This window comes from Thunnus maccoyii, chromosome 3 (genome assembly GCF_910596095.1).
Source record: "Thunnus maccoyii chromosome 3, fThuMac1.1, whole genome shotgun sequence".
Taxonomy (NCBI): Eukaryota; Metazoa; Chordata; class Actinopteri; order Scombriformes; family Scombridae; genus Thunnus; species Thunnus maccoyii.
This window is the reverse complement of record NC_056535.1, coordinates 2,075,437-2,101,572: the sequence shown is the minus strand read 5'-3', so window position 1 is coordinate 2,101,572 and position 26,136 is coordinate 2,075,437. Positions and strand designations below refer to the sequence as shown.

Sequence of the window (26,136 nt, the reverse complement as noted above, 5' to 3'; positions counted from 1 at the left end):
CAAATCACTCTGTTGACTGCAGGTCTTCCTAAAAAGTGACCGTGTGTCTCGGATGGTCCAGAGCGGTGGCTGCTCAGCCAGCGACTCTCGGGAGGTTTTTAAGAAGCACATAGAGAAGCGGGTGCGCAGCCTGCCTGAGATCGACGGCCTGAGCAAAGAAACGGTGTTGAGCTCGTGGATTGCCAAGTTTGACACCATCTATCGTGGTGAAGAGGACCCCAGGAAACACCAGCAGAGAATGACAGCCAGCGCCGCCTCCGAGCTCATCCTCAGCAAAGACCAGCTCTATGAGATGTTTCAGCAGATCCTGGGGATCAAGAAGTTTGAGCACCAGCTCCTCTATAATGCCTGCCAGGTCAGTCCTCAACTCTAGTGTTTTTTTACAGATGATATGAAACTCGCATTTTGGATTATGTGTGTGTGACATGTCTGTTCATCTGTCCTCATTAATTCCAAGACACTATGCCTAGTGTTTGGCCCACAGAATACCTACGTGTGTCCTTTGACTCATATATGTGGAGCAGATTGAGGGAGATGTTAAACCATTATTCCAAATTACTCCAACACTCAGATTGAATTGTCATTTACTTTGACTTCATTATCCAGGGGTGAGGGGATGTTAGTTTGCCCTAACCAATCAGTGGTGGCTGCCATATCCATCCAGTTGACATCATTTTCAGTAGATATACTGGAGAAGCAGTGGTAGCGGTTGCTAGGGGCAGGTTTGATTTGAGTTATTTCTCCACTTGTTGGCCATTTTTGTGACCATGACAATGACAATCGCCATGACAATTTTTCACCACCTAGCTCAGCCTGTGGTACTCTGATTGGCTCGGTTTTTTTTTTGTTTTGGTTTGGTTTTTTGGGTGGGGGGTTGGGGGGTGGGACCAACCTCCAATGGCCACAAGGGGCAACAATGAGCCCATTTTACACTTGGATAAGTGACATATACAGTATAAAAATGTGTTTTCAAACTATATTTTTCAGTTTTACAAGAGAAAGGACTTTACTGGACTAAGACTAACTGGTTAGTTTGAACTGATTAACTTACTCTGATATAGAACAATGCACAGCTGCTTCCCTAAGCTTTTCCATGGGAACCAAAAGGGGCTAGCTGTCACCCTGCTTGTTACTGCCGTGTAGTTCATACACTTCGCTGATAAACCTGAGAATTACACTGAATAAGTACCAGATAAAAGTTTCAGTTTCACTTCTGTGTCTGTCCATGCACACACCCTCTCTCTTGATCATGCATACGCGTTTTCTCTCTCTCTTTCTTTCTTTTTGGTGGGTCAGGTAATGACATTTAAACGTCGGTATCATTGAATACATTTCCATTCCTGGAAATTGCACCAGTTCACCGAAGCCGGGCTGCCTCTCTATCATTCCTCCTATCAATACTGGCCATGAATTGATCCCTTCTTAGAGCAACTACACTATGGGAAATGGCGGAGTCTATGGATCTCATCAGCAGTCTGAGCTACACCAATCAAGTGCCCTGAGAAATTACAGTCTTTGTCTCACTACCAAATTACCTCTGTGTTTCCACGAGACACAACACCAGTTATAAACCTATACACAGCTACCAGCATGAAGATACACACTCAACTTGCTTAACTGAGAATGTTAAAGTTTTAGCTGAAATTTAAAAAACATTTTTGCACAAAATGTGGATTGTGGATTTTGTCCCTCATTTCTTTCACTGTAGTTGGATTTCTTCCTGGCCAGTATGGAGAGGAGGAATGACTACAGTGACCTCAGCAAACATGAGAGTATTTTATAAAGAAATATAAAATTAGCCATAATTAGCCATAATTAGCAGTCTTTCATCACCACAATATACTTTTGATGTGACAGAAAGAGTACCAACTGTCTTGACTATAGTGCTGTTTGGATACAGCGATTTCATTTAAAATATGGGTTTGTGATTCTGAGCCTTTAGGTCAACAGTTTTTGTGGTTTTCTGTTATTCATATACTGTTATAATGTTGGATATTAAACATGGTCAAAGTTCCAAAACTTGAGGTTAATGTGCACAGCAATGCTTAATGAAGCTGGCCAGTCAGAACAGAATGAGCTCATTGGGAGGGGGTTCTTAAAACGACAGGAGCTAAAACAGTCTGTTTCAGACAGGGGCTAAACGGAGGGGCTAAAGGACCTGTATAGAATAAAAAGGGCTTAAAGCAACTGTTTCCGAAATAAACCATAAACGAAAATGCAAAAGAAGCCCAATACATCTCCAAAAATGCTAGCACAAGAAGAACAATGTGTGTGGAGACTTTTCAGGTTTTGTGGCAAACTGAATGCAGATAAGCAGTCTGAGCATGGAGGAGGAACAATAAGACAGGCTTCTATACATAGACGATCCACTATTAAAGTACCAGGTATTGCATCAGTGGCACTAGATGGAAAATGAGTTATTAATATATGCAGAGTGTAATGATAATAACAGGGCAGAGAGCTGGGCTGTAAAGGCAGATTGATATGGTAATAATGGTGTCCAGTCGTTGGCAGCTGAAGGCTGACCTGCATGTACTCAGCCAGTCTTTTGTCAGAACTCAGTCCATCACTGCAGAAAGTGCTCACTGTCAGAGCTCCTTTTATCTTTTCTATTCCCTTCACTGTTTCATTCCAACAATGGCTGAAGGAGGGTTTCTTACAGTATGTGCACACTAAAGGCACCGGTATACTCCATCAGAAGTGCTTATCAGATGGTCCAACAACTTTGGATACCCCAAAGGATAAGAATGTAGATGTAGATGTGAATATAGCCAATAACTCAATACAGGTGTTCCCACTGATGTTGATTTTGTTAGACAACTTTGCAATCATGAAATGGCGATGTGCAGCAGCGCCAGAGTCACTTTTTGCGTGTATAACAGGTAGCAATTATGAGCGGTGATCATGTCAGAATTTCCTGCTCATTCAGTTGTCTGACAAGAGAAATAGATTTAAGTGAGAATAATTAAATTTTGAGTGCTCTATCATTTCAAGACTACCTCTTCATCCTACATATTCCATATGTACGGGGACTGACCCCACGGCGGGAGCTTATGTGGATTACTCTCTCAGATACATCACCTGTGGTGGCCATGCACTGAGCAACCCGTGGTTATATAAGTTTTAGTGTGTGTGTTTTGACATCAGCGTTGTCCGCTTATCTATTGAGTAGGAGAGATGGTCTACAGGTCCCTCTCTGGATCGCTACAGTGTCTTTCCTACACAGGCTGTTGAAAGCTGGTCTGCTCGCATATCCATCCATTGTGTTGAAATCCGACCTCGTTGGAGGTAGCGGCAGGCATGCTTCCCAGCTGATTGCTACATTACTGTGGCCAAGTGTGACTTGTGTGTATCGGTGGCAGCACTGTCTGCAATCACAGCCATATTCTCCTCGTGAAGTCCGACCTAGTTGGAGGACACAAACAGGCGTACTTTAGCCTCGGGTTATTCCCAAGGGAAAACTAAACAAATGGAAAAAAGCTGAGTAACAGACATGCCTCCACGGTCCACCTGGGCTTCCATGTCTTCGTGCTGATTGTATGGGGGGTAATTAGTGCCGCTTAGCGCATACTTTCCTTTCAGTCCACAAGCATTCACATATTTCATTTGTTGTGCTGAGAAAATGGCGAGCCCAGTAGGCCACACCTGTTCGGGCTGTGGGATAAGGATGCCAATGGAGGATGGTTGTGAGGGCTATTCTAGCCTTGTTTCAGTGCTAGATGGCCAAAGGAGGAGGTTGGCTCCGACCTCCCACAAGGGCAGCTGGATCTGCTTAGTTTCCTCAAGGTGTATCTTACAGAGTCCCCGTACACATGGAATATATAGGGTGGAGAGACAGTCTTGACACGAAAGAGAACTGAAGGTTACATTGTAATCCAGGTTCTCTGAGTCAAGAGACTATTTGTCCAGCTAAGAGCTGCTCCGAAACATATTCCAATCAAGGTTAACTGGATAGGCCACACATGCGTGGTGCTTATATAACCATGGGTTGCTAATCAGTGTGTGGCCACCACAGGTGATGTGTCGTAAATTCAGTTCAATTTAATTTTTATCCATATAGCGCCAAATCACAACAGAAGTTATCACTTAGCGCATGTCTAGATCGTGACCCAACATTTCCCCATGAGCAAGCAATTGGCAAATGAAAAACTCACCTTTAACGGGAAGAAATCTCAAGCATGACTGGGGTCTAGGTGGGTGTCCATCTGCCTGGGAACCTGGGTTACAATGTGACCCTCCATTCTTCTGTCATAAAACACAGTACAGATGATCACAGAGAGAGCAAGAGAGGACTGAACAGATTTACTATTAGCCAGGAGAAGCATATTCCCTCCTTCAGTCTAGGGATTGAGACTCCTCACTGGGCTGCTTGATATGAAGATGTGACCACAGAACAGAAGATATATTGACATTGATATTATTTGATACCCTTGGAGTTCATATTATAAGAGATATGGCTAAAAGTTATTTTCGTTGAAGATTAATAGTATTATCAATAAAACGTCAACAATTTTGACATTTAAATGCTCATTACCAGTTCCCTGTGCCCAAAGTAATGTTCTTAGATTACTTTTGTTTGACCAACAGTCCAAAACTCCCAAATGTTGAACTTAAATTGTGATAGAGAGAAACAGCAAATCTTTTCATGTTTCAGTGGTTGGGATATTTACTGATTTCTTGGTTCTCAAAATGTTCAATTATAAATCAATTAATGGTCTGTTTTTAACTAATCAATTAATAGATTAATCATATCAGCACTATTTTGGGGACTGGAGAATTTTATATGAAGAAAATAAGCTCTGTAGTGAATTAAAACGTATAGACTCATGTTTTGATCAAGCATATAATCAAAACAAGATTATTCAAGGTTGTAGAATAGTTATGTTGTAGAATGAACTGTGAAATGTTTTAGGCATAAACTGAAACGCCTGTGGGAGGAAAAAAAACCCCATAGAAATCTGGCAGAGAAGCCAAGGCTTACATGCTTTGGTTTTAAGACTACAAACTGTTTCACTCTAAATCCTTGACTGCCAGATTTTTAGTATTTACTGTTGCTATTTATATACTTTATGTGGATTTGACAAAGCATTTAAAATTATGTTGTATTGCCCAAAGCTAAAAGTATCTTCCACAAAAGTAACCATCGGTTTCTCAAGTGAACTATGGATAAATAATCCTACAATTAATTATACAAAACACTGAGTGACTGATTTTATGACATTTGTTCAGATAAAATGACTCACTGGAAAGCCAAAGGTTATGTTGGCATTTCCTAACAATAGACTCACCAGTGATTTTGACATCAATGCGTATACTACAATAAGATTAATTTGTACACTCTTGAGTGAAAATATGCAAATGTACATGGCAATACAAAGGATTCTCAGAGGACAATGTACTAGACAAGGCAGAGGATATAGAGGTTTATAGTATAACTTTTTTGTAGTTATGTCCCTGTTATAATGTACCAAAATGCAAAGCACAGATTTAAGGCCAGTGACTGTCTGTAAACATGATTAGGGCTGTAACTAATGATTCTGTTTTCAAAGCACCATAATCTCTAGCTTGGTAAGATTTTATCAAATAACCAGATATTTTCAAATGCACTTGTTCATCTTTTGTACTGATGATTTAACCGGGAGAGTTTCATAACAATCCAAGTTGTAGAAGTGCTCAAACTGTGAGTCACGTAACATTGTCTATGGGAAAAATGAATGGTATTTTTACTTCCGGAACCAGGGGTGCCCGAAATAGCTCGTCCCACAATGCTCCTCTTTCAAACTTTGCCTTTTAAAACATTCATAATTCAAGGTTTCTGTTTATGATTTGTATTCTAGAGCCTATGGCAAGATAACTCTTATGAAACAACTCTGTGGCCAACGATGGTGTTGTATCAGATTGCATGACATTAAAAAAAGGTGTTTCTAACATTTTCCCAACTCATATATGTAAATGAGGTGGACAAAATATTAGAAAACACCTTTCAATATAATGCAGACCAATGAAACATCACCACAACACAGGTTTAAGACAGACCATATAACACATCAACAAGAAAAACTGGACATTTTAAGTAAAACTCAGTAGTATTTACTGCAGGACTGTTGTATTACATTACATCCTACAGGTGTTTCTATTTTTCTGGTCATTCAGTGTGTTTCCTAATATAGCCTAAAAACCTCTTTCCATGTCAGACCGGGGCACAAAATGGAAGCTTTTTTCCCCCTTTTCTTCTCTTGTGATGGACAATTGCCATTTCTCGAGTAGCCACTCAGAATTAATGAGGTGTAAGCTGAGAAATCCGCTGCTGTCTGTTCCAATACAGCACTGAAAGGAGACGTGGGGGAAGGGATAATGGGAGGTCTTGTTGGTGATTGCGAGGCTGTTACTCTGCGTTTGGGATGCTGCTTCGCAATCCTTAATGAATTATCATTTTAATATATGCTATTTTCATTTGTAAGTCCTGATACCCATGGCTGTGTGAAAGCTTTTCCTGCTCTCTGGATCCATCCAATGGTTGTGGAATATTATGAGCCATAGGAGCCTGATCGTAGAGGAAATTTGTACTTACCTACCATAAATTAAACTCTTATTTACCTGGAATGAGGGGAGACAGGCTCCCCCTCTTTTTTTTTAAGTGTTTTTCGATCATATTTTGGTAAGAGGTCCTGTTTTTTTGCTGTGCACTTATTTGCCATGGTTATTACTGCTATTTGCAGTGAATACAGATATAGTACATCAACACTGCACTCAATCAGTTTTACTCACATATTTGAGTATGCTTACATTCGTCACTTCTCATGTGTACACTCACAACATACTCAGAACTTCCTTAGAATTGTTATACTATTATACAGATACCAGTAATTTAATTTTTTTCACCCCATTTCCCCCCAGCCTTCATCTGAGATGGATCTTTAGTAACAGGCAGCATCTAAGTGTTTTTTTTTGCATATTCATGTTGCAATATGGTATTAATGCAGGTGATTCTTCCAACCATACACATATTTTGTATAAAAGCAACCTTTTCTTCTCAAAATTAGCTTGTTGAGTTCATCCAAACTTCCTAGGCCAGTCCCTAACTGTGATGTATCAGGTTCTGAATATTTTTGCAGAACACTGGCTAACTATAATCTCAGTTTGTGTCTCTCACACATAGCTGCTGCTGTTATCAAGCCTGATTAGAGACAATGAAGAGACAACGTTGTACATGAACAATAGATTTATTCCTTTTCTGTGGCAGTAAACACAACACATGGGCCTGCCAATAACGAACAGTAATGTTAACCAGGATAAACAGCAGGGCTATGGCTATGTACTGACACTCTCCCACCATTCCCCAAGGCCCATAAATGAGCTTCTAGTGACTGTCAAAGCTCCACCGAACACTGGACTCTCTGTCTTTCCAGAGTGGACACAGAGAGTCTGACAGCAGCTGCTCATGGTTGGTTAGTTCCCCTGTGTCCCCTGACACCCACACCAAATTTAGCTGTTTTCTGGTGTAGATTTCTGATTCCCTCAGATAACTTTCTTTGAGCTGAGACATTCTAGGATATGCTCACAAATAGCTTCCAGAATGATAACTAGTAAATTAATTTCTAAAGATGGACTGTCCTTGTGTATAAACTATAATGATATGACTACTCAGTATGGAGCATATTTCTTCATCTTTCAACATGAGATAAAACAGTTTTTAGACCTCTATCTTGTAAAACTGAAAGATCATGCTGGAAAACAAATCTCCCTGGCAGTGGATGAGACAGTCCCAAATGGGGTTAGTGTTTGTCCTGCATCATAAAGAGAGGGGGTTGAGCTAGCATTAACTGTCTCGCTTTCAGGGCTCCAGGTGTGATGATGGTGTTGGGATTTGGTTAGTAGCAGGTTTGGTTACTAGTAATAATTAATGATTATTAAAGATAATTATTAATTATTAACAGTCAAGAAAATTCTTTAACAAGAATTACTAATCACGGGGCACCACCCTGGGGTCAGGGACCAAACAGTGGATCTAGTCTCAAGAAGGAGTGTTCACTTAAAAAGGTCAATATCTGAGAGACATGAACATTCATAAGGTAAACAGTGAAGGTTTGAATCCGAGCACTGACTCTTGCAACCAGCCTTTACCACAATATATGTACAAATAATACCAAAATAACTTCTCTTTCAGGTATAACAGAGTTTATTAACTTTGGCAATATAAATTAACAATCAATAGCAATTCAGTCAATAAACATCTCTCATCCAACTACAAACTATTAAATACAAGCAGCTATAAACAACAAGCAAGCACATGGCACATGTAGATGTGTGTGTGTGTGTGGGTGGGGGGGACCCATGTGGGGGAATACGTCAGGTCAGAGGAGGTGACCGCAAGATTTGAACAGAGACAATGGCTAATGGCTTCTGCCAGCTTAACATGTGTCTCTGACAATACAATAGCTTGGAGACAGAGCTAAGCTCTGCTATTGAGTTATCTACTCACCAAATGTGTGTATGAATATGTTTTGGAATGTGTATGTGTGTGGTTAGTAAGAGGAGAAAGGGGCTGAATGCACCAAAAGCATAAAGAGATCCTAGCGGTTGTTGGAAGAAGCAATAATTGCTTTTATGACTCAGAGACACCGTAAATGGATTGTGATCTGTCCACCGTGGTCACTGGCCTTCTAACAGATAAAATGCAATTTACTGGCTTCACACATGGTGGCAAAGTAACACAAAGCAGCCAAACAAAATCGGACAAAACACAAATCAGCTTAGCATGATAAACACAAATAATACAAGCAGCAAACAACAATAATACTTCCACAGTATTCTCAGCAGCAATAACCAGACTCATGGTCCGTCAACTTCACAACAACAGCAATAAAGCTTCAAATAACACATTAGTAACCTATCTTTGGCAAGACTTAACCCTCTTACTTGTATTGCTTAAGGAGGCGAATAGAATATGTTTCAGTCCGTCTTTTGGGTCCGTCTCGGTTCCTCGGAGTTTGGATGCTGATGGGGCCGTCTTCTCACTCTGTCGGTGGGTTTCAAGAAGAAAAGCAGGTTATCCTCCTCCTTAACTTCTGCAGGTAAAGGGTGAGATCACTGGGTTGCACAGCAGTCTTCTTCTTCAGTTCCAGTAACATGCTCAGTTGAACACAGAGAAATCTCTACCTGTCCAGCAGCCTAATTAGAGTCAACGTACATATGGGGGTTTATCCCTCATAGCCGTGGAAACAGCTGGAAGCACGAATTTGAGAGTGTCTCAGGTGTTTATACTTTTGGTGATGTCACTGCCAGGGGACAGCATTCCCATGTGGGTTTTGGCAGGTCTCGTCCAATGGGAGCCGAGAGTTTGACTCTGCCAGATTTCACACCTGGGTGAAACCCCACCAGTTCATATGTTACACTGTGAATCACAGTGCTGAAAATGAACTAAAGTGCTGAGTGCTGAAGTCACATATACTGTATGTGTAAGCAACAGGCAACAACGCTGACCCACAGCTGGTTCAAACATATACAACAGTGTGCTCAGTACTGCCTGGTAGAATAGAAGTGATAGAGCAAACGGTTATTAGTTCAGATATTGCGCCAATCAAATTATACTATCAACATCATCACCAAAATGAACAAAGCTTGGAGAAACACCAGTATAGGAGAGCTAAGACTGCAGAAAAATAATTTACATGTCTTCTTTTAGGGATTACAATTTTGACCAAATATGTGCACAAGTCAAACCAAACCATGAGGAGATATTAATGAATTTCTTACAAAAATTCAATCATCTACTTAACTTACAAAGACCACACCTCAGGTAAGAAATGATTCAGTCATTTATGGAGGTTAAAACAAACCAGGAGTAGCAGGATAGAGGTCAGTGGCCAGAACAGTCAGATGAGTCAGAAAGCCCAAGGTAATGAGAGGGTGAGTATCTCATTTTCAGAGTGTTAAGGCTCCCCAGAGCGGCCCAGCAGAACAGCAGAATGAGTAAGAGACAGAGAGAGAGAGAGGGGGGGAGGAAGGAGAAGAGACAGAAGACGAAGAGGATGGGGGAATGGAAAGGAGCGTGAAATGGAAAAAGAGAAGGATGAGAGTTGGACTGTTAGAATTGGGGTGGTGATTAGAAGGAGGCAGACAGGAAGCGAGGACCGGGCATTACACGAAACAAATACATTTCCACTAAATGAGCCATTTGTTTTCCAGTTATCAGTGCTGAGAGTAAATATTGGTTTCTTGGTGCGGGAGCTGCACTCTGTGGCTAATAACCACTTAAAATCCAATTAAAATCCAACAGTACCAAGCCACACTTAAATAACCAATCTCACAGAAGGCATATCTATAACAGTGCTTTCATTGGGAGTGGAGATGGCAATGATGGCAAGGCTTCAGTTCAACAACAGCTGCTGTTCCTCAAACTCAATGTGAAATAATTCTACAGTATATAAAACCTTGTGAAATTACTGACAGATGGCTCGCTGAGTCAAAAAAATAATATGATGCTAAGTAACTTCTGTACAAATATTTTTTATATGTGTCTCACACATCATTTGAACAGGCTTGAAATCCAAACACACAGCATACTGTATGAGGTTAATCCTTTAAATCCACATTGTGAGCTTGGAAATCCCTGCACTAAACGAGATGCTGAAACATCCTTTGCCACACAAGCATATGGTTTGACTTTGGTTCTAATGCAGCAGGCTAATGCAGCGCGTGCGTAACCTGAAGACGACCCTGGTTGGAACCAGTTGAGCACAGATGCAGGTTATGGCAGCTGGAACGGGATTTGTACCCCGCTGTCATCTTGTGCCGCCCGTGGCTCAGGTCAGATGCTTTTGAAGAAGAGCCAGACAGAGAACACCCCCTCCCAACTGTTTCAAAGCAACATGTTGCTGCCCTCATTAGTGGAGTGACTGCTGTCTGGCCCACGCACAATGAGCCAGATGATGAACGTCTCTATAGCTCAACCTAAGAGAAATGCAAATATGACCTATCAAAGTGTAAGTTCACTGTACTACAAGCAAAAAGTCTACATCCCAACAAGTCATTTGGTGTGTCCTTTTGCCAGTTATTTGAGTACTAAATATTTTGCATGGTGTTTTACGGGCTGTACCAAATGAACTATTTTGCCTTGCAGTGCGAAGTTTAAGATTCATGCTAGTTATGTGCCCATTACTGTTAGGGCTGTCCCATGAAACCCAGTTCTGAACTGGAACCAGTTCTAAATTTGTAAGAACCTGGTGCATTTTTAAGGTCGGCTCTTCTATCGGTAATAGAAGAAACCAGGGAGTGAGATAAGTAGATCAGAAAATATGGCTTTGGTGTAATTTATGGTGGGGCTGCAGCCTCTCCTCTCCTCTGCTCTCTGTGTCGAGGTTTGACCAAGGGTGGGGCTGAGCTCCTCCAACACACACACACACACACACACACACACACACAACGGTGTTATCTCAGTTTTCTAGGAGGGGATAGTGAACCCAGGTGAAGTGAAAGATAACGTTTTAGTCGACTTAATGATAACTATGCTTGTTAAGTAAATGCCAATGAACATTTGCAAGTAAAGTGATAGTAATATATTAATATCCCAACTTTTCCACTTTAGCCAAGTATAATGTAAAAATGCATTAAGAGGTAAAAATAGGTGGATGGAAACATACCTGCTGAAGTTTTTACCATCAAACCAAGGCTTATAACCACAAAGTCACACAGAGAGACAAGAAGCTCATTCATTGGGCTTTTCCTTTGGTTGTCTTGAATCCTGACAGCAGCTAGGACCCGCAGGGGAAATTCAAAAGCTAGTTTATTCTGATGACTGACAGCAAGTCAGGCATCAGAACAGCTGTGCTCTTTTCTTTGTGTCGTTTTCTGCTCACTGGGAGCTCAGGAAGCTCAGAGAGAAATAGTAACTAATTAATAGTTGAGTGTTAGCTGCACCACAGCTAGACTTTGCCTGTCATTTGTTTATTGAGTTTACAGTAATATAGTAATAAGCTATAGAATAATAGAATAGAATAGAATAGAATAATAGTGGAAATAACAGAAAAATATTTATTTTAAAATAGTACATTTGTACATCACATGTGTCTGTTAAGTGGTTGTTTGTGTGAGCAACTTACATGCATGTTGGTAGAGCCATTAGTTCAAACAGGCCAGTGAACGCCTCAGAACAGCAAATGAGATGATTGTTCTGTAACAAACTGCACACATCACATAAAAAGCAGTGGGGTCAAAAAGCAAGGCACATCTCTTTTGATGAATGTGCCTTTGGCAGTAATGATGGCTGGAGCCGGGAGACAAATTGAATTGCAGGCCAACACAGCGGATATGTAGTGAGGGAAGAAGAGAGTGGGTGTTCTTTCCTTTTTATCAGATGGGTTTTAGCCATTAGGGCTGTGGTGGAGTCAGTAGCCACTGAAAGCCTCTAACTGGTCACAATAGACTGGAGACAATGCACTGTAAAGCATGGTGAGTGCTGAACCATTCAGTCCATGAATCAATAGAAAAATATCAAAGATGATTTCAATAATTAATTAAGGGGTCAGTTCATTCAAATCACAAAAAACTCAACAGCATCATCTCTTTCCAGAAAAAGAGGTCCTGTTGATTGGAACTGCTCTCTCACGAAGAAATAGTTCCTATATAAATGGTTGACAGTGTGTTGTTGATTGTACAGAGTAACAGGAAAAGCTGCTTCTGGAAAAGATATTGCTGCACCACAACTATCGGGTGAGTCTCTTCTTGTATAGGCAATGAGAAATGACATATTGTGTTGTTTAGTTTGGAGGACTTGCTGAAATATAGTTTCTCATGTGACAAGTATTTAAAGATAAAACAAACATTCATAAAACAAACAGACAAAAGTCTACAGGACTGTGAGACCACTAAAGCCTCATTCACACAATGCTTGTGACAGTTCCTGGTCAGGAACAGGACTCTGTGAACTTCTGCAAAATTAAATCTAGAACCAAGATGTAATTGCATAGCCTTTGCCCTTTTGTCTACAATTTTTCAACAGCATTCCCATTTGTCTGAGTGACACAAGATGCAATTGGAAACATGTAAGCCTGCCGTTACCATTTTTTCTCATTCTGTGACTGTCTGTGTAAATTCTCTCCCAGCTTGCTGTTCATGAAAGGTAAACAAGATGGGGTGGGACATGTACTGTGGTTGATAATCCAGTACAAGCTCACAGTATTGCTGTGAAACCCTTGAATTCTCTGTGCATATTTGCTCTGATAACACAAATGACAGAGGAGAGACCAAATAACCTGCAACTATGCTTCATGAAAGACACCGTGGCTGTCCTGGTCAAACAGAGACCTTGACCGCTTTGAAGTAGGCCTATGTGTCTGCGGTTAAGCTTAGCGTTTGGCCTCAGCACCGTGTGTGTTTATGTGTCTGTGTGTGAGAGAGACAGAGAGATATGGAGTGTGCTCTGATGGTGATGTATACCTTAAACTACTTTGTGAAACCTTTAAATGGTTATACACACGCACACACACACACACACACACACACACACAAACACAAACATGCACAAACACTCCCCTGTGCCCTTTATCCCCTTGTAGGTGGTTGCCATGGGAACTGTACACAGAGGCTACCGCTCATCCCCCCTCCCCTTCCCTTGCCATGCCAACTGTTGGCCCCTTATCTGAATTAAGGACAAGTGATTGCTTTTCTTTTAATCACTATCAGGGTTTGGGCCTGTTAATCCATCCAGAGGAGATAGAAGCTCGTTTAGATCAATGGAGAGAAGCAAGGAGACGAGGAGAGGCAAGATGAAGGGAGGAGAGGATTAGTAAGGATGAGGAAGCACTGAGGTTTTTAATCTAATCAAATGTTGATGCTGATGATAGAAATGTTCTTTGTTACTCTTGGTAAAATGATAGATGTTTGGGTGTCAGTGACGCCTAAGGGACAGTGGGAAAATTATTGGAGTGGCAATGGAGGCTAAATTTTATCCCCAGAGTTAATATTTTTTTATCAATAATAGTTATTAATAATAATTTGATCAATTCAAATTTTAGTTTTTGCATGATGTGTAAAATGTCTAAATCTTTAAAACCGAGTTATTACAACATGGACAAACAGGCTATTTGTAGTTAAAAAAAACTACATGCAAACCTGCTGCACTTTACAGGACTGTGGTCACTCCAGGTGGCTAGCTACTCTGACTATGTCATAGTGAACCTAACGGGCACCTGTACGAAAGGGACAGACTGAAAATGACTCTGCACACTGATGTTCTGCACTTGTGTTTGTTGGCGAGGTATCATCTCTGCTTCCAGTTGAAACACTGGGAGATGACTGAACAGTTTGCAGATTCTTCTTCGGTCAATCTGCTCCTCCCTTCCTACTGGGTCACTAATGCTAGCTACCTAGTCTTGTCAAGAAACACCAATAGCGGCAGATCAATTAATGAGCAGATTTTTCAGCTCTGTCTGTTGGGGATATTCTGTATTTTATGTATAATACAGGTTTACAGGTGGTGCAGATCTTTTATTATTTTTGCTCAACTGTCTGAGAAAAAAAGAAAGGATCCTGCATTTTGTGAGCAAAGGAGAATCAATTAAAATTGTGAATTGACCCCAAGCTTGAAAAAAATCACGATTCTTTTATATGGCCATATCGCCAAGCCCTAGCAACTCGTGAAATTGACATGATGTGATCCACTAAGGAGAAGACGTATCACTCTGTTGGAGTTGTTGTAACTACAGAAACTCTCAGTCCACTCTGATTGTACAGTGGTGTTACAGAGTGGAACTTCTTCCCTCACAAATGATCTTTGGCTGAGCACAGAAACACAAGCCCAACAACAGCCAAGTTTAAATTTGGCCTGCCATCAAGTTACTCTCAGAATTAACATTAATTGGCTATTTTAGCTGATACTGATACTATTTAGCCATATACCGATAAATATGCTTTGAGTGGGCCTGATACTGATCCTTAGGATCGGATCAGGACATCTCTATTTATTGTTGTCCTCTGCATATGGCCATAGCACACCCAGCCCACACAAAAGGAATCTTTTTGATGTAATTATTCTATTTTATTTTTGATAATAAATCTCACAAGGAAAGAATGAAATAAAATATACATTTGGGATGAGAAGATGTGAGAAAAAGACCTTCCCTGCTCTCCCAAAGAAGTCAGACTAGCACATGATACACCATACAGATTTTTTTTTAAAGGGCATTATATAGTGTATAAGATGCACAGTGAGATTTTGGAAACTCAAATAAAAATGGAAGAAAGTAAGTAGTATATAGGGAGAGATGATGTACAATCTTAAGAAAAATGCTCCAGATCAATGTGACACATTGCAGTTGTTAGCTGATTAGATATAGTAGATGAGCCAGCTCAGATTCAATTTTTACTCAGCTCAGATTTGATATGATTTGTCATATTTTGTTGAACTTGAATCATCATGCATGAGTACTGAATCAGTTGTCTAAGGTAATCATTTTCAACAACGCTTATTTCCTTTGAACAGACTGAGTTAGAGCTGAGTGTGATTTGGACATAGTGTTGATTGATAAAGGTTAAGCTGTTGTTAGCTACTTGCCTACAGTAGGGTGGACTGCTCCTGCAGGTGGCATTAATGTCATCATTCTGCACTTCTATATGTCACCTTTTTAGACAAGCAGTTTGCAGCGTGCATGTTGTGTATAGTGCTTCTGAGTAGTTTTCAGGCTTAAAACTGCATAATTAGTTTTTGGCTTTTTTAAATGAATTTGTCTCAATTTGATTCATATCGTTGGTTTTGAGTTGATGTAATCATTCAGATTTTTCCACATATCATGGTTGTACTTTAGACCCCTATAAATCAATTCTCTTCATATCAGTGGCTGGTTACCTGATGATGGTCAAAGCTGCTGCATTATTGCATTGGTTCTAAACTTTGTGGATCTTCATATTGTTTCTTCTTTTCTGGTTGCCTGATGATGATCACCAACTAGAGGTCACCATTTCTGAAATCTCATTTGAACAGAATTTATTTCAGATTCATGCTGCTGAAACTAAGATTCCTGTCAATTCTAGTAAAAAAACAAAAAGCAATTTATTATTGTTATCTCTATCAGACACCTCTCAGCAGAAGCTGCAGAGGAGTAACTGAAAACATTGATCCTGTGTGCATTACATTTATGAGTTTCAGGGCTCTAATACTGTTCATGCTGTCTTACTGACAGCCTATACCTAAAATGATTAGTTACACCTGGGCTTTTCCTGCTCTGACATCAGGTAAAGTTCAACTTCTTAACTCAGTGAGACAACAGTGAATTAATGGAAAATTCTGTGTTTATTTGAATCTGATGTATTTCCCATAAATGTGGCCATTGTGGCTCTTATGTCCCATGATAGTTAAAATGGGAATTAAAATGGGACCATAATTTACAAAATGAACATCGTGCTGTATTGAGTAAGACTTGAAACTAGCGATTGAAACCATAAACTCATTAGAAAATTGTTTACTGAGGTAATAAATCAAGTGAGAAGTAGGGTCATTTTCTCACAGACTTCAGACAGTCGGATTTCTTTTTGCAGCCAGTGTAGTCACGCCCCTCCTGGCCATTAGAAATACTGCCGGTTTAAGGCACTTCCGCATTGGCTTCACTTTTCAGGCGGGGAGCTAGATGCTTGGTTGCACTACTCAAGTCTGCATGGGCTCCATGAGGGAGCGCTAATGCATAAAATTAATAAATACAGAAAAACAAGTCCCAGTGGAGAATTGCAAAGAATGTTGAATGAAACAGTAAAAATACTTTGTAAAAAATAAAATAAAATAAAATGGGGACTAATGGTGATGGCAAGTGGAAGCATTTCAACTCTGCTACACTGCAGTTAGAAACTTGATTAAATGAACAAAATCACTCTGAAATAAAAAGCATTCTGTCAAAGTTCAAGTTACTTGATTAGCCATAGTAGCCTATCTAGCAAAAAGCTGTAAATGTAGCTACCTAATGTGAAGTTACAGTATCCTGAGTTAGGCTTGTTAAAGTTAGCTAGCTAGCTAACAGTAGCATGAAAAGAAACGTTAAGGTCCAGTTACTTACCCCTGAATTTTCTTGACTCTTCTTTGTTAATTTTATATTCCATCTTCAATTATTTTTTCATTAGTTCATCCGTGGACAAAACAAAGTTTTCACTGTCTCCTGCCATTCCATGTCTGGGAACATAATGGGGGATGAACCAGTTTGAACCGGTTTAAGCTTGTTGAAAGTACAATTATGTACCTTTTTCTGTCAGCAATGATTTTGTACCTTTAAAATAAAACATCCACAGTTATCACCTTCAGGACCATTTCTGTACCTTGTAGGGTAATTTTCAGATGAATGTACCTTTAGGTATAGAAATGATACCCCCTCTCATCAACCTCATCTCCAGCAGCAGCACGTAGCTGTTTTCAGCAAAAAAAAAAAAAAAACAACAAAAAAAAACACAGACAAAGTAAGCAACGAGCTGGTGAATGTAGTGGAGCATTTAGCAGCAACAGATATTTTTCTTAGGAGTTGTTCTTAGGAAGCCAGAGCTAAAAAGAGGGTGACTTCTGGATTTACATTCATTGGGGGCGCAGACACACAACTTCAAATGGATGCTAATGTTGCTTTGTGTCTGTTGGATGTGTAAATGAGCAAAATAGGCATGTTTGCTAATGTGCTTGCCAGATCATTTTTAGCCATGATAAAACATGCTTGAGCATGACTCTAGGGATAGCAGTGGTCTGTCAGTCCATCACTTTGGTCCAGACTGAAATATTATAGTATGCTATGCAATTTTGTTCAGACATTCATGTCTGCTTCAGGATGAATCATACTGACTTTGTGGAACTCCTGGCTGTTCCTCTAGTGTCACCATGAGACATATGTGGTCCAGACTGAAATATCTAACTATAATATGGAAAGCCATGAAATTTTCAACAGATATTCAAGGTCCCTAGAGGATTTATTCTAACCTCTTTGATGATCCTCTGACTTTTCCCTCTAGTGCCACCAGCAGGTCAGAGTTTTCACTTATATTGTGTTTTATCTCAACACAACATCTACTTGATTAGCACGAAATTTGGTGCAGACATTAATGATTTTCAGACAATGTTTTCTGATAACTTCAGTGATCCTCTGACTTTTCCACTAATGCCATCATGAGGTTGACCTTTTAGTTCTGTACTGAAATATCTCAACAACTATTAAATGGATTACTGTGAAATCTGATTCCCACATTCATGGTCACCAGAGGATGAATTGTAATAAACTATTCATCTTGCAACATCATTTGGTCAAATTTTCATTTTGTCTGATACTTACCTGCAAAACTAATGACATTTCCATAAGCCTCAGCTGTACTTTGTGTTTAGTGCTAATTAGGAAGTGTTAGCATAATAACATGTTAGACCAACATGATGAACATGGTAAATATTATGCCTGCTGAACATCACCATGCTAGCATTATCATTGTGGGCATGTTATCATTTAGCTCAAGTATAGGCTCATAGCTGTTAGTGCAGCGAGCAGGTAAATCTGGCCTGCTCTCTGTTTGATGAGAAAAAATCCTACAGTGACCCCTCTGTAGAGCTTACTTGGTGCTGAATGGTACATTTAGAGATAGAGTGAGTTTAAGCCTTTAAGTAAACATAATGATGGAGCACCAGCCAAGGACAGCTCATATAGGAGACTCACCAAAGTTCCAGGAAACTTGAGGTATCAGTGGCTTCTATTTAGAATATTAACTTTGTATCTATGAGGCTGATAACTATTCAACCAGCTTTTACCACTCAAAGCAAAGCCTCAGGAAAGCCTAGGAGCCCAAAAAGCAGTCATCAGATCAAGCAGTAGACACAGACCAGGAGGGATCAGTAATGGAACAAAAGAGAGGAGATCAAGGTAGCAGGCTAGACAGAAGGCAGAATAGGAAATGATGAGGAAACAGTTTGGAGGAGTTGTTATTCTCTGGGTGAAGAGGCCAGCTGCAAAAGCTTTACTCAGGGACTGAAGGAGGGAGGCAGGTAAATTGAAGATGGAGGAACCAGAGGCTGACTTGAAAAAGAGCACAAAAAAAGGAACATTGTGCATGTAACAGCATACAGATCAAACCTCTACTCCTTGAAATTTGTGTAAAACAACTGTGATAGAAAAAATAAGATAAAACAATGCTTCAATCATAAAAGTTATTCCCTAAAATTGCTAAATAACATTCAGACATTCCTTAGTATCTTACTGATAATTTCACCTCGGATGAAATGAGGTGCACTTTGAACGACTGGGGCCTTAAATAAACATGAAGTTATCAGTGACTGACACTGACTGATGTCTGGAATATTTTATTTTCAAAAAAAATGCAGTCCAGGCTGGAAAGTGTAACTGTGTCACAATTACACACTTTGTAATAATTTTATTTGTGTTTTAAGTAGGTGATAAATTCACAATTCACAAAATAAAGTAGACATCTACCTTCCAGCATGCAGACTAAAATCACATGAAGCGTTGATGGACAATGTTGTACCACAGTTTACTCTCCCATTGTGAATTTAGCAGCAGTGTCCCAGTGTGAGAAATTGGTGTCTGGTGGCGCAAGTATGATTTCCGGAAATATGTGTGTGTGTGTGTGTGTGTGTGTGTGTGTGTGTGTGTGTGTGGTGTGTGTATGGAGAGAAGCAGGTTTCAGGAGTATCAGTTTTGACAATTTGTCATTACAAATAAGTAACTCCATTGTCCTTGTCACCTTGCCTCTCTGTCTCATACAGTTTTAATGCTTCACTGGATATTATTTCAGCACCTCTTGTTTACTCTCTGCTGGTCAGCTTTGGCTGCTGGGTAAACACATGCTGCTCTGTAATGTTGTGCAAAATAAACATGGACGCTCATGGACAATCTAAATGAAATAATACATGGCTGTAATTAGATTTTTGGCTATTGAACACATCATTGTCTTTGACATGCTTTTACAGGACAACAGATGTTCATAATGTGAGGGTACAAAGTAAATTTTAAGATATAAATTATGATCTTGAGAGCATGTATAACTAAATATTTTGCACTTATTATCGAAAAAATCTATCTGTGATGCTCCGTGTGTGTGTGTTTGCGTCAAAAATGGCCGTTAACAATCTAGCTGGGGGAGCGGTAGTCATGACAACAGGCTCAGACTGTCTGTTGTTTACTGAAGCAGAAACTCTGTGAGCCAGAGTTCCTCAGTCAAGGAACCAAGCTCAGTTCACTGACCCAAACATTCCACACCTGTTCCCATCATCACCTCCAGGCACAGTGTCCTTACATGCTTGTCAAACATGACATCGACCGAAGTGCCACACTGGTAGATCTTCCATGCTGGTGGTGGGGAAAGTTTTCTTTGTTTTTAGAGATCATTTAGAGATCAACTGCAATACCCAGCAGCCATGACACCACTCAGCTACAGTTGAACACTAGGGCACTAATGTTTGCTATGGAGAAAGTGCTTTGCTGGACATACTGTAATAACAGAGTACTATTTAGTACAACATGTTGTCCAACCACATCTAAAGGTAAACAAGTAGCCGTTCCAATTGGCCACACTTGAATGTGTTGTAAAAAATCTGCCATCATAGAGAAGAGAGTGTCTGTCATGACAGCCAGGTGTACAGGACAGGCACAGTCTGCTTCCCCCTCAGCATTCCCTCTTTAGCCTCGATAAATTGATCCTGAAGGTTGTTCCTTGTTATATTGACCTCCCCCTGGCTGCATCACACTGCCTTGTTGATCTTCTTTGTAGTATCAACACAATGAATCCTACAAATGGAGCTAACAGCAGACATTTTCAGAGAGCCTGTCTTTAAAAGCATTTGTGGTGTTGTACACACGAAATGTGATGGGTAGTGGTTGTGTGGAAAAATGGAGAGAGAGACAGAAGTGAGAGAGCTTGAGAGAGAAGTTCAACCTCTGCCTTTCCTTCTCCCTGCACACACCTGGCAAATGCGTGAAGTTGGCATGATTGTCAGATTTGTCTGTTCCAGAAATGTATAGAAATCAGTTCTGACATTGGACAGAGAGTTTCAGATGCTGTTAGACAATCCAACAACATGCACCTTGTGTGCAGCATATTGAGGCCTGAAGAGGTGCACTCTCTTGTGTGGTACCTATACGTTGTTGTGGCTCTGCCTGCTTTCAGGATGTCCTACTGTAAACTTCCTTGTTTGGTTGAAGTTGAGAAATGTTCCCATATTTTTGAAACATTGCAGCTCCTTTAAGGGCTGCAATGAAGAGGAGTGTGGTACCTTGGGGTGCGTTGAGGATGATTTCAGCTTTTTTACTGTACATTTATAATATTTTAACACATAAAAAATGAGACAACATTTACATTAACTACAATTTCATATAACGTTTTATCTTCTGTTACAGGGTAAACTTGGGAGCCACTGTCCCAGTCTAATACAGTTCAATGAGTGGATTCCACTACCACTCTAGGAACCTGACATCTTAGATCACATAAACAAAAACTTACAGTGGGGTAAACTGTTTTTGGCATTGGTTGCTTCTTTCAGAGGATCTTTCAATGACACATTCAGAAGTTTATGCACAACACAGTTGTGAGAAAAATAAAGTCCCCTCTGTGAAAAAACTCTGAAGATTTTCAGAGTAGCAGAGGAGCTGTGCTCAGCCATTACAAAGGGACCGCTAGAATTCAAGGGAACATATTTGTCAGGCACACAAGGGATCACAGTTTTGGAGGTTTTCTATGCACTTCCTTTTTGTTCCCTACTGATCAAGACTCGACAGTGAGCTTAATATTTTGTTGAGGGGGTTTATTGTGCTCCACTGAACTGGTGCTTGGATTCACTTTGGATCACCATCAGGAGGAAAGCCAATCCTATGTGTAGTGTATAACCATTCATGCCATTTGAACCATTTAGTGGATGACATTACTGTACCAACTTTGATTACACTTTATTTTACTGGTCCAATATTTTATTAATAATTAACTATAAAGGAATTGTAACTGTGAATTCATAGGAAGGTTCTTGGACATGTGATAATGTAATTTGGTACTAACTAAAGGTAAAATGGATACTGTGTTCAGTTGGTCCACTTTTTATTGATTAATTCCAATTAATTGCTTGTAACTTTTAGTTAGTGCACAGCAGGTCGACTGAACATACAAACATCAGATCTTTCTACAGGCAAGCATGCAGTTCAACAGATATGGAGAATCAAGTTTCCAATAACCAACTAATTTCTTGGGTTTAAATTGAGCAGTTCTTTCAAGAGCATGCCTCTGAAAATCAACATCTGTTTATAAACTCAACACAACTGGCAACCCAAATAACTTAATTAATATGGCTTATATATTTGAAAAATGTACTGCTATGGTTAAGGTTAGGTTTAGGCACAAAAAAACTTGGTTAGAGTTAAAGAAAGGAATTTTTTGGTTTAAAATAACTTCTTTATTAAGGTTAAGGGACCTTTGTCATTACGGCTACTATAATTAGCACTTGGTTAAGAAACCAACACTGACTGTCGGGAGGAAATGGGGAAACACTGGACAGGAGTCCTACTGCCACTACAGGGCTTTGTTATTTGAACGTATACAGTTGTTTTTCGGTCATCTGCTGAAATAACTGATTCTGGCGCTTATCCTGGGAAGACAGACTCCTCAAGCAGGTCAGTCCAGTGCAAATAGATAGAAGCAGCCAATAATATTTAAACTGACAACTGACAACATCAGACTTTAATATTTCTTCACAGACTTCCTCTTGTGGGATTAATGCACCCTTTCAGTTCCAAAAAATGTCTTCTTATCAACCAATATTTAAAGTATATAGGCAAAAAACATTTCTCCTCCATTGCTTTCCAGACGTGTGCAAAACACAGCATAACAGCCCAGCATCTGCTGTTTTTAGTTGGATTTTATGCAAATCAGCTGAACTAAACATCTTTAGTCTTAGTAAATACCTGCTGAATTGAAGACTTGCAATGACTTTGTGCTCCTGGTGATAATTTGCAACAGGCTCTCTAAATATTTCCCGTGAAATCATTATGGTGTCTTCTCACCTGCCAGAGAGCTTCACGATTAGGGTGTAATCTATGGGTGGTTCTTACTGTCACCTTAATTCTCACCCCCTCTGTGCAGATGCGCTACACGAACACTGGGTGTCAAATATAGTGACTAACTGAAATGCTGCCAAGTGTGTTTGTTGGAAAGTACGACCAAACTGGAGGTACTGCTTAAGTACCCAGGACTCATGTTAATAGCAGATGAAAGTGGGTACTCACAGTGAAGCAGACACAGGAACAGGAAATGTTTGCATCACTTCCTGGAGGTTATTTTAGGACAGCCTGCAGCTTCTTGGAGAAGCAAGTCCAGAGTCCGATTGATTGATTGAAGACATCGGGGGCAGTGAAATTCAGTATTTTTCAACTCTGCAACTTTAATGTGAGAGCAAAGAAAGAGGAAAAAACATTGCATGACTTGAATCTGAGACACCAGACTCACTGTGATGTGTATGCATTCCTTTCTCTCTGGATATCAGAGGATAACAACATGGGAGTGTATACACAGTGTTGCTTTGCACACTTTTTGATGTGTACATTCTCTGGTTTATATCACGGTTTGAGTGTGTGTGTGAGTGTGTGTGCATGTGTGTGAGACAGCAGTAATTCAAACATGCTCCTCAGTCAGTGGTAACAGCAGGGGTGGGTGTTCTGGCAAGATGTTAATGCAGCAAGGACAGATGGGTGAGAGAGAAAAAGACAGAGTGAGAGAACGTTCCCATCAACCTTCTGTGCTTGATACTTTTTTCTGCTTACCTATGTGTCACTACACTACAGCTGAGAGACTAGATTCCTTACTGAAAAATAACAATCACAGAAAGGATATAAGACAATTGTAAAAGCAACAAATGTTTCTAGGAGTACAGTGAGGTCAGTCATAAAAAAAAATGAAGGTACTTGTATATAATGTACATACATACACATGTGTACGGCATAAGGATGCAAATTTTAAGCAATTTCCTTAATCAATAGTCAACCACATTAACAATCGATTATCAATTAATCATTTATAGTTTAGGGGTGTGCCTCAGGAAAAAAAAACCCCAAAACATGTCAAATGCCAGCGCACAGGTCGGTTACATCGCTATCTCAGTCTCTCTCCTCTGCTCTGCTGTTACGTCTATCAGCAGGTCTCAACTAGGGGAGTCACATCCACCTGCTACATGATGCACATTTCCTTATTTGGACATTAGTCCCGGCGTTGGGAGTGTTCCCCAGAGATAAAGCAGAGCCACTGACACACGCAAAGCTCTCTCAAGGGACTCTCCATAACCTGTTGATCCCCTTCTCCTTTCCACAAAGTTAGGTTGTAAAAAATAGGCAATAAATGAAAAGCAATAATCGCCTTTTAATTTCCTCCCTACACATTACACACTGTGCTTTCTCTGTATTATGGGTGTATAAATAGGTAGAGGTCTGTCTGCAATGAGCAAAGATTTAGCTGCGCCTTTCAGTAGTCCGGTTTGCTGGTCTTCATATTTTATTTAATTTTATTTTATTCCTACTTTCTTAATGGATTTTAACTCACATGCATTATTTGTGTTTGTTGTAATTGTATTTACATGTGTCTAATGTTTTATCTTGTACACTATCCACATAGTTTTTGTGGCTGCAATTTCCGTGGTAGCTCATGCTCTGTAAAACACATTGTGCTTCCACCTGGAATGAAATGTGCTATATAGATAAATTTTTGCTTGCTTGCTTGAATGTCAAACCTGCATTTTTAAGCTGAATCACACTCTGGTTGAGTTTCCTCCTTGGTACGATTTGTGGTCTGTGGTTGGTCTGGTCATAAATGAATCCTGGAGTGGTTTGTTTGTGGTGGGAATGTGATTGGACATCCATCTGACCTCCAGGCACAAGGTGTACTCTGCAAATTTGAGCTGAATGGCTCCAGTAACCAGGTGTGCTTTATATATTGGGATGTGAATGAGAGAAGTCAACAGTGGCCAGCAGCTAGTGATTGAGGTCTGACTTGGACTACAATTAAGTACGTTGCCCTCTTGATATTTGGGCAGATAGGACCTTCCCTTGAACCTTATTCTTGTGTTTACGTTCTCATAAGGCTTTTTGTCATGCATTTTGGTTCACTTCAGGTTGTTTCTGTGTGAAAACCAAGGGGAAAACACAACACGTTTGCGAACTCATCCTCTGATCCACAGTCAAACTATAGGTCTGACAATGCCCTAAGAGTACGAACAGGAATTTAGCAGTGAAAATAAGCTCCCAACCACAGAGATTCAGCGATAAGTTACAAAAGTCTTGAGAGCTGAAAAGCGTGAGATGGTTTAAGTGTAAGACATAGCTTTGTTTATCAGTCATTAGTTGCATGTTTTAGATTGACAAGTGACCCATGATGCATCTCCTCAACAGTTAAACTAATGTATTCTGTGACAAAAAATCCCATCCGTCTGTTGAAATATATGTAGTAGAAAAGGATTTCTGCGTTTGTGTGAATAGACCATCAAGAACATGCAGAGTTCCATGGCTGCCATGGGCACACAGCAAATGTTAGACATGTGCTTTGGAAAGTCCCATGACATCTGGGCTATTGTTTGCCAGAAAGCATTTGGGAGACTCTGAAACAAAGTGGCAGAACGGTCTCTATTCTCTATCTTTTGGACTATACCAACACACTGAAATGATTACTGCATATCAGCAGAAACACCATCCACAGCACGAAGCCTGGTGGTGGCAGCATCATGCTGTGAGGAGGCTTCCCTGCAGGAGGACTTGGGAGGCTTGTGAAGGTAAAGGCAAACATAAATGTGGTAAAATACAGAGAAATCCTGGAGGGAAACCTGCTGTGGTCTGACAGTGAACTAAGGGAAAGATTTATTATCCAGCAAGATGACAATCCGAACTGTAAAGCCTAAGCTGCACAAGACTGAATTAAAATGTCTTGGAGTGATGGAGTGACAGCCAGACTTAAATAATTCTGCTCACACACGGTTCCAAATTGACAGCCGCAGCAAGACCCATGGGGTAAAAATGTTTCCAGATGTGTAACACTGATACAGACCCATCCGCAGACTCAAGGTTGTAACTGCTGCCAAATGTTACTAATTACTGCTTGAAGCGAATATTTACTGTATGTGTACACGCACACACACACAAAATGCACACTGTG

At 40.2% G+C, this 26,136-nt stretch overlaps 1 protein-coding gene across 2 annotated transcripts in view; it reads left to right on the top strand.

Moving 5' to 3' along the window:
- cadpsa (Ca2+-dependent activator protein for secretion a) overlaps nt 1–26,136 on the top strand; it is a 202,536-nt gene that overhangs the window by 49,724 nt on the left and 126,676 nt on the right. For both annotated transcript variants that reach the window (XM_042406222.1, XM_042406221.1), the window contains exon 3: nt 23–355. In XM_042406222.1, the coding sequence (XP_042262156.1) occupies nt 23–355 (333 nt within the window). The remainder of the gene's footprint in view (nt 1–22; nt 356–26,136) is intronic.